Source organism: Oratosquilla oratoria, chromosome 6 (genome assembly GCF_046742065.1).
Source record: "Oratosquilla oratoria isolate Oo_2021 chromosome 6, ASM4674206v1, whole genome shotgun sequence".
Lineage (NCBI taxonomy): Eukaryota > Metazoa > Arthropoda > Malacostraca > Stomatopoda > Squillidae > Oratosquilla > Oratosquilla oratoria.
Genome location: NC_134782.1, coordinates 78,751,521 through 78,761,993, shown reverse-complemented (window position 1 = coordinate 78,761,993; position 10,473 = coordinate 78,751,521). Strand labels below are relative to the sequence as shown.

The 10,473-nt window shown below is 39.4% G+C and overlaps 1 protein-coding gene across 1 annotated transcript; it reads left to right on the top strand.

Moving 5' to 3' along the window:
• Window positions 1–3,664: 3,664 nt before the first annotated feature.
• Window positions 3,665–4,501, top strand: LOC143026115 (uncharacterized). The gene has a single exon (XM_076186116.1). It carries the CDS (start codon window positions 3,665–3,667, stop codon window positions 4,499–4,501), a length of 837 nt encoding a protein of 278 aa, XP_076042231.1.
• The last annotated feature ends 5,972 nt before the right edge of the window (window positions 4,502–10,473 follow it).

Genomic DNA, 10,473 nt, shown 5'->3' with positions numbered 1-10,473 from the left:
CTAGACTCGTCACAAGTATCATGGGAGGTAAGTCATATCTAGGGATGGGGGTAGCGGATTTAAAAAAAAAAAAAAAAAAGGCCTGAACTCGCGAGCCCCTTCGGAGCCGGCACTGAAGGCGCTGTACTATAATCCTCGTAAAGGTTGTAGTGGTATTAATGATCTCTTAAATAAGACTGGAATTTCTAGTAGAATTGTACAGGACTGGTTGCACAAACAGGATGTTTATACTTTACATAAACCAATTAAGCGTAAATTTCCAACTCGTCGTGTTCTAGTCTCAGGAATTGACAATCAGTGGCAAGCAGATTTAGTAGATATGAGAAATTTCAAAGACGGTTCTTATCAATATATTATGACCGTAATAGATGTGTTTAGTAAGTATGCTTGGGCTGTTCCAATAAAGAGGAAAACAGGAGAAGAAATATCAAATGCATTCAAGAGATTATTCAAAGAACAAAAACCTAAGAAACTACACACTGATAAAGGACTAGATTTTATCAATAAACCTACTAAACAGCTATTGAAAGAACAAGAAATACATTGGTTTGCCACGGAAAATGAAACAAAAGCGCAAATTGTTGAAAGGTTTAACAGGACATTGAAGACTAAGATGTGGAAGTATTTCACCAAACAAGGAAACAAGCGATGGGTTAAAGTTTTGCCAGATCTCGTTTATAATTACAACACTTCTAAACATCGCAGTATCGGAATGACGCCATCTGAAGCAAGCTTGAAGAAAAATGAATCAGAAGTATACACAAATTTGTTTCCTCCAGAAAAGACAAGCAGCTCCGCTGCCCTGGGACCGGAGGCCCTAAAGACGCAAAGATCAAAATTTGAAGTAGGTGATCATGTACGTATTACTGTGAAGAGAGGCGATTTTCGGAAAGGATACAGACCTAATTTTACAAAGGAAACTTTCATTATATCTCAGGTGTTGGACACAACTCCGTTTACATATAGAAGAAAAGACAGGGATGGTGAAGAGATCTCCGGTTCGTTTTATAATGAAGAACTTGTTAAAGTAATTGTAAACGGATAACAGGTGTTTGCTGTTTTCCTGCAAACGGATAACAGGTGTTTGCTGTTTTCCTGCAAACGGATAACAGGTGTTTGCTGTTTTCCTGCAAACGGATAACAGGTGTTTGCTGTTTTTCCCTCAAACGGGTAACAGGTGTTTGCTGTTTTATTTTTTACCCATCTAATAAAAACAAGATGTCGTATGTTAATATTAAAAAGAAAGAACTTGTTAACCTAAGGAAGAGTCTTCAGAAGAAATTTCAAGCCGAAAAACTAGGTGAACAATAATCATATTAAGACAATGTGAAGAAACTACTTCCTTTCATCGAACCTATTAAGAGTATAGCAAGTCCACCGGCGCCCGCTCCCCCATTAACATCGACACCGGCTCTGCATCCTCCGGTGCCGGCGCCTCCAGCATTGCCGGCGCCACCCCCACAATCAACCGTCTTGAAATTAGGCAACCTGTCAGACAAATATCTTAAGAAACTAGGTTTAAAAGAATTTGATCATGCCTATGGTCTAAAACCTATCGAGGGTAGCATAGACTTTCAACTAGGTAGGGAGACTGTGAAATTAGAGGGTAAGGACCTGGTTATTGATGATAAGAAATATATAAGTACGGATGGACTCCGGAAGCTCATAATGTTGAAGGATCCAGGACAAGTAACAGCTGAAGATTATGAAAATTATACTAACATCATGAGGAAGACGTTAGCATTCATTAAGGAGGATGGGAATGTCAAATCTAATAGAGGTGATAAGTATAAAATCTTTGTGAAGCCTATTTATGAAGGATGGCAGCAGAAAAATCAACCTCCAACCTCAGAGCAAGCGCAGGAGCGTCTTGGGGAAGGACTGCTTACGGGCGCCGCAGGCGCCCTAAGCGCGCAAGCGCGCACACCGAGCTTTGTGTTCTTACCTTCTGATGTCAATACGTTGGTAGACAAGCATCGTCTGTTGTTATTGCAAATGAGATCTGGAAATACGAATGTGTTCAACGAGTTGCAAGCGATTACTGATGAACTCGTAAGACTAGGTGTATTTGATGAGGTTATAGTAGAAAATATAAGCAAGTCGCTGCCGCTTCCATGAAATTTCCCCTCTATAACAAAAGATGAAGGTTGAATCTAAAAGTATTGTGATGTCCAGCAACGAGTCGAATCTCAAGCTGGATATATATCCCCCGATACAACTTGATAGAAACGCAACACATGAGTTGTCATTACTAAATTTAGACATGTATAACTCAATGCCTAATATTGATGAGCATAATCTTTTCGCATACAGTGTGGGTAATGAAGTGTTTACGATCACATTTCCAACTGGCGCTTACGAGATAGAATCGATCAACGAATTTCTGAAGAGACGCATCACAGAGGATCTATTCGATATTACAGCTAACCACACAACATTGAAATGTATCATTTACATTAAAAAGCCTGATATTGGTATTAGTTTTAATCATGAACGTTCATTGGGGTTTCTGCTATAGTCAGCGCAACGAGAAGTGACCGCTAAGGCGGGGTTAGGAGATTTCCCGGTGTTGCCACATCTCCACAGATAACACGGCCCGTACTGCTCACACTGAATGCAGTGTGAGGGGGAGGGGCCACAGAATAGATGTAGCGGCAACGTCGCTCTCTCTTGCTCATATGCCATGTCTATGACTCGAGGATACGAAACCTTTGTATAGAAAACATTGCTTTGATTTTTACCTCAATGGTGGTGTGTGACAAAAAATTGTAATATAATCATATATGGCAACATTATAAAATATAAAATAAAATTATAAGATAAAATAAAATTATAGAATAATTATATGTGGCAACACAGGGGGACTCCCAGTGCTCCGCCCTAACGGCCATTTCTCAATGCAACGAGTATAGGATTCGATAAGGAAGTTTTGATAGGAGTTGGTGAGTACCAAGGTAAGGCTATGGTGGATATCTTACCAGTCAATTCTATCCTAGTCAATTGCGATCTGATCGAGGGTTCTTATCTACAAGGTACACCAGCGCCTGTATTGTATAGCTTTTTCCCTGATGCACCCCCCGGGTTATAGAATTAACGAGAAACCTAATCCAACAATCTATCTTCCCGTCACATTACCTTCGGTGAATTCAATCCACGTTTGGTTAACGGATCAAGATGGAAATCCCTTGAATCTTCGGGGTGAAAGAATCACATTGAGACTACATCTGAAATCTACCCACTTCTGAGAAGTGTCATTTTTTTTTACTTCTATATAATAAAAGGAAACATGGAGTATTTACAATGGCGTGATCGTCTTGAAATCGATGAATCTGTAAAAAGATTTGAGTACCAAGAGTAAGAACCATATACAGGAGCTGATCTAAACAATCCTGGTGATATCCGAATTAACATTCAAAACCAAGATGAGTTTCTTCTTCCTAGTCGTAGTTACCTATACATTGAAGGGGCGCTGTTAAAGGCAGACAAGAAGAGTAGATTTAATCTGAAGGAGGATAAGATCTCGCTCGTTAATAATGGTTTGATGTACCTGTTCTCACGTGTTGATTATCAACTTGGAAATGAGACAATTGAAGGTTATTCTAACCCAGGTCACGCATCAACAATGAAAGGGTTACTAACCTATCCTACGCAATATCCTGAAGGTATGTCCTTCATGTGGTGTCCAGATTCTGGCACTGGTAAGACGGAGGATAATTATGGATTTACACAGCGTCGAGATATCCTCAATGATGGATCAGAGCAAGGAAATTTTTGTGGTATAATTCCTTTGACACATATGTTCGGATTCTGTGAAAATTATGATAAAGTGATGTATAGTATCAGACATCAACTCATTTTGAGAAGAGCTAGTACTAACGCTAATGCCATCCTGAAATCAGATGCGAAGAATGGGGGTGATGATAAGGTTCCAGATGAAGAGATTGTACTCACGAAGATTAGCTGGAGGATTCCACATCTGAAACCCTCGGATGACTATCTTGTTAAGCTGTCGCATGATATTCAATCACGAGTCAAGCTCGATATTAATTATCTGAATAGACAGTGTGAACGTATAGAAATGGATAATGGTCACACACAGCTCGATTGGCGACTGAACATTACAGCAGGAGCTGAAAAACCGAAATATATCATTCTTGGATTCCAGACAGATAAGGAGGATAAACAGACTGGGAACAGTACTACCTTCAATCACTGCAGCCTGAATAATGCCAACGTGTTTCTCAATAGTGAAAGATACCCCGAAATGAATCTTCAACTAGATTTTTATAGAAACATATACACGACCGCATACAAAATGTTGTGTGACTATATGGATACACTCGCGGGAGATAAACGCTGTGCGATTACCATGGGAGAATATAGATATTTGTATCCCTTATTCGTATTTGATGTGAGCAGGCAATCTGAGAAACTGAAAAATGCTGCGACCGACATTCGAATTCGAGCATCATTCAAGAAAACATCCCTAATAAAACGGTAGCCTATGCGTTGATTCTATCTGAGCGTATGATCAAACTGGAATCAGATGGAAGTAAGTTGAACATTGTTTAATGAGGATATTTACCTTTATATGATAAAAAGCATGGCATATACTAATGCAAACGTATACTTGTCAGTTAATCAACTGAAGAAGATAAAACAGGCTGTGAAAAAGGGCACGTCTGTAAGTCTTCGAATTTATCCAAAGATGAAGAGCAATACTTCACTATTACTGACAGAAGATAAAAATTCTAAGTTATTGCTGGGGAAGCCTTTCAATGTTAAAATGAGTATCACACAAGTGAAGACGTTATCGACGGGCGCCGCAGGCGCCCTAAGCGCGCAAGCGCGCAAACATGGAGGCTTTCTAATTACTATTCCAACATTATTGGCAGCTGCTGGAGCGGTTGGATTCCTTGCCGGAGGAGCGGCTGGGATAGCTAAGGCTGTGAATGATAAGAAAGCAGCAGACAAGCAGCTCAAAGAACTTATTAGACATAACAAGAAAATGGAGGGAAAGGTGAAGGAACAGGGACCTTAAAAAAAAAAGACAAAAAAAAAAAAGACCCAAAACTGGAAAGGGTTTGTATCTGAAACCATTCAAAAACTGAAAATCCCGATTCAACTTCTAAGTCAATATGATCTCACAGATATTATCAAACGATTAAGAATACCTAATTTGAAAGGTGTTTTCATGCATGATAATCTTCCAAAACAAGTTAGGAAAGACGGCAGCAAGCTGCCTAAGCGCGCCAGCGCGCAGGAATGCGGTATCTTGAATCTAGATTCCATTCACGGCTTAGGCACTCATTGGACTTGCTGGTTTAAGAAAGGTGCGACCTGTTACTATTTTGATTCATTTGGAATTAATCCACCAAAAGAATTTGAGAATTACATCATAAGGAGCGACTGTAACATTCTACATTCTACCTATCGAATACAGAAGATCGAAGAGGTAATTTGTGGCCATTTGTGTATTGATGTGTTATACGCGTTAACAGAGAAGAAAATGTCATTTGACGCTGTAGTTAGACATATATTTTTCTCCCGTTAATAAAAAAAGGATGGCAGTTAGCATATTTGGTTGTGAACCTAAAAACATAGGATCTGTTCAACGAGGACCACCCGGTATCGGATTCAATGTCGATAATGAAGGTAATTTTGATATCTGTGATAAGCGATTAGTAAATGTGTCATACCCTGAAGAGAAAAATGATGTTGCTACGGTTGAACATGTAGAAAAAATTAATAAAGATACTGCTAAAGCACTCACCGGTGAAATGAATGAATTAGAAAGCGTTACGAAGGATTGTGTGATGAGGTTGAGTGAACTTGAAGAGAGTGAAATGTATCAAGGGAATAAAATTGAAGAAATTCAAAACAGCATGAGAAGACTAAGGACATTTCACGCTAATACTAAGAAAGAAGTGGACGCTGTTAAGAAATTTCACGCTAATACTAAGAATGAAGTGGACGCTGTTAAGAAATTTCACGCTAATACTAAGAATGAAGTGGACGCTGTTAAAAAGGATTTGTATCAAGTCAGTAAAACTGTTAATGAAAAACTGGCTCTCGAAGTGGACGCTGTTAAAAATGATTTGCATGAAGTCAGTAAAACTATTAATGAAAAACTGGCTCTCGTTGAATATGAAGTAGATAAAACTGCTTTATATGCAAAACTGAAGAATGAAGTGGACGCTGTTAAAAATGATTTGCATGAAGTCAGTAAAACTATTAATGAAAAACTGGCTCTCGTTGAAGCAGATAAAACTGCTTTATATGAAAGACTGATTCTGCTAGATAAAAATATGAAGTGTTATGAGCCTTATCAGTAAATTTCATTAGGGCCTCCGGCCCCAGGGAGGTCATAAGATATATATTTTTTTTATCTCAAATATAAAAAAAGATGGCATCACAAAATAAAAGTTTTGAGGATTTATCACCTGAAGAGATTTCTCACATTTTTGAAAAGATAGAAGACGCCGCAGGCTCCTTAGAGCCTCCGGCCACAGGGCAGCGGAGCTGCTTAGAAACGATACAAGAGTGTGATCATGTGTTAGTAGAAGATGATTATGGACGGATGGTATGTTTGGAATGTGCCGTAATACAACCAGATAATTTAGTGGTTTTTGAAAACATTGACCGTATGAAGGTAAGAAGGAGAAATATTGATAATAGGGTGAAATATTTTCGACATTGCATTATTCAGTACGAGAACAAGCATAAAAATTGCCTATGGATCTGGTAAATCAATTTGAGGAACTGGTTAGGCTATATGACGAGATGTTTACAGCTGAGGGCAGCGACCTGCCTAAAACCCGTAAGAGCTTTCTGAATACACAGTATGTTCTATTTAAACTTTTGAAGATTAATAAACATCCTTGTCGAATTGAAGATTTTAAGATCATTAAGAATGTTCAAAGTAGACTTTATCGGCTGAAAGAAACCTGGACAGCGAAGCTATAGCGATAATCCCATACCACACTCCTGGTCATATGGCCATCTCCCGAAGGTTGAGTGTGTTTGAATTTTCCGCCAAAATCATCGGAAATTTAAAATTCCCGGCTCTGTGCAGGCATGCGCATTGTCGACTCCACCTCCCCCTTCCTATCCCCTCCCTTCTTAGCCGGCTAGCTCGAGCCGGGGCCACTGATCTAGATATAACTGGATCACGGATCGCTGTCGAGATTATGAGGTCGGCGGCAGCCATGATGTTAGTACCAAAACAAAGTCGCGCCACGCGATCACTGATCTGATACAGTTACAGTTCTCGGCAGCTTTCGCTCCCATATACATATTCAACGATCATTTTACAATGCCAACTTGTGCTGCATTCAACTGCACCAACCGGAGAAAAGGTGGATGTGAGCAGTCCTTCCACTCGTAAGTAAATTAAGGTTTTATTACCCAAAACATCCCGATACCTATCAACAAATGATGCGGCCATCAGGAGCCATAAAATGTTGCCCACCAACTGTTTTGTTAGGTGTTGTCATGTTAATGCTTTGTATTTATTATCGTAAGAAATAGAGATCTAGCAGCAACCCATTTGTCACGAATGTAATCGTGGCAATAGCAGGATAGATATTTATCATTTAAAAATATCTTATAAGGCTCAAACGCTGTCCAGAGCTGTGTAGCTGTATAGAACCAGTTGTTCTTCCTGATTACATGTGTAGGCTTTTTCTATATTGTGAAGTGAGGAATTCATATTAGATGGGCTGAATTACTATTCGGGGTCCGTTCAAAAATTATGTAACGTTTTTTCTGGTGAAATTCGACACCCCCCACCTCATGTAACATTGCGTAACACTGGGTGTTACATCTCCCTGTATTACATAACACTGATTACAACTAATTACAACTCGGCACCCCCATCAAGTGTAGGCCAGATCCGCCAAACACCCCTCCCCCTTGACTTCTCACCAAAACATACTCATTTTTATTTGTCCTGTGTGAAATTGTTTACGATTGCATCAAAGAATGAAACATGGTATGATGTTTTTGGATTTTTTTGCTCGATATTTATTGCTCGATCTGTTAAGGATATGCTATTTCAGTGCATAATTTATGACATAAATTAATAAATGAATATAAATAACCATTATTAGCGTTGCGTAGCACTGTTGAAAACACCCCCACATCCTCGTAACGCATCGCATCTACCATGCACCCCCCCCCCCGCGTTACATACTCTTTGAATGGCCCCTTACATGTTCACCACTTTAATGCGATATTTTACTATTTGAAACAATTTAGATCATAGATATGGCAATTTCTCTATCTTTCCACATGTTCGACACAACCCCGGATTCTAACCTCATCGTCAATTTGATCAAGTGTATCGTCACGTGCTTCTGCAAAATCAGGCTCCATCATATCTCCAAATTGTATTCTAAAAAAGTAAACGATGTCAAAGTGAGGAAGGAGTTATCAAAACTTGTTTTATTCAAGCACCAATAACGATAAGCAGTACAGTAATCAAATGTTATAGGTATATTTATTCCGTTAAATGCTAGTATAGATCTATTATTATCCCTATAATATTTTGACTATATATCATTATCCCATTTGTTGTCTGCGTAACATTCCCTTGAAGTTATAATATATACTGGAATTATAATTTGTCAGTGCCAACTCATCCATATACTGTACATGCACAAGTTTATGTATATAAATGGTTATTTCTGCCAGAGGTAATAAATATCAATATATTGTTTTATTGTGATGATGCTATTTTGATATACACCTTGTATACGTATGTACGTACGTATGTATGTATGTATGTATATGGAGGGCCCAGCAGCGACGAATTGTGTGGCCATTATATACCCAATCATGCTTGGTTCACAGGCCACGAGAGTATCACGACAGCTCCCATGACACTGATCTAAAAATGGTGTTATAATGACCGGCGGAGCGGTTCACACTAGCTGTTTTGGTACTTCCATTATGGCGGCCATGTCCCGCCCGCTGGCCTCACTCCTGGGGCAGCCCACGGCCCGTATACGCTATCCAGGTGTTATATAGATCAGTGGCCGGGGCCCGGGCGTCGCGTCATTTAGATCGCGGAAATGGGACCTAGTGGTTAACTCGCTACCCACATGGGAGCAGGCGGTCCCGTTTCCTGCTGGTTAATCGCCTGTTAGTTTTATCGCTTTCCGCTTGGCTGCTGGTTTGTCCCATTCTTCGACTACCCTATTAGTGATCCAAATGTCAATCCGTCCCCGTCTTCGAGCCAGCGTTGCCGTTTCGTGGAAATATCGCTCATGGTGACGGAATCTAGCGAGAGTTGGCAACTGGCGTGGATAATGTGGACGGATTTCTACACAGTGTGGAAAAATATTTCCACATTTTCTATCTGCTTTGGGGCCTCTAGTTTATTGTATGCAAAGTTATGTTTAGTTAATGTTATACGTAAAATGGATTGCTGATAACCCAATTTTCCATAAACTAACAGTCGTAAAATTGCAATGATACAAGAGAAGGGTGTTATACGTAAAATGGATTGCTGATAACCCAACTTTCCATTAAATACCTATATCTATAAACTAAGTCGTAAAATTGCAATGATACAAGAGAAGGGTGTTATACGTAAAATGGATTGCTGATAACCAAATTTTCCATTAAATACCTATTTACACTAACAGTCGTAAAATTGCAGTGATACAAGAGAAGGATGTTATACGTAAGATGGATTGCTGATAACCAAAATTTCCATTAAAAACCTATTTACACTAACAGTCGTAAAATTGTAATGATACAAGAGAAGGGTGCTTAGCAGAGGAAGGTAACATGGTCAAGGTGTAAGTTTGTGAGGTCCAGTTATTCAGCTGAAAAGGAGCAGTGTAACAACACGATGTCCAGCAGGGGGATCGCTCCCGTCCTCGTAGAGGGGTGGTATTAGCGACCATTCTACTCGCATGCTTCATCGCCGAGCATAACCTTCCATTCAGTACAGCTGACCACTTAGTTGAATTAATGAAGATGAACTTTTCCGCCTATGTTCATTTCTATCACCAAAAAATGTTTTAGATATAAACACAAGAACAGCCCTACCTTCTCTCACAAATTTAGTTCAAGCAGTACCTCGCATTTACGATTTTGATGTCCAAATTCTAGACAATGAATGGAGGAACCTAGATTCCGTAACTTTGCCGCAAGACTTGGTACCCGACTGTAATATTTTAGAGTTCTATGAAAAACTAGGGAAAGTAACAGACAACGATGGCACACATCATTTTCAGTATCTGTGTTCCTTTATAATGCAGGTCTTGTCTCTACCAACTTCAAATGCTGATGCTGAGAGACTATTCTCAAAGTTGTCATTAATGAAAACAGACTAGGAACAGGATGCAGCTACCATCGACAAATGCACTAATTTTAGTGTCAGAAGCTGTCAGGGAGAAAGGTACTTGTGTGAGCTTTAAGCCATCTCAGTTAATGATAAACTCCATACATTAACCATGTAAT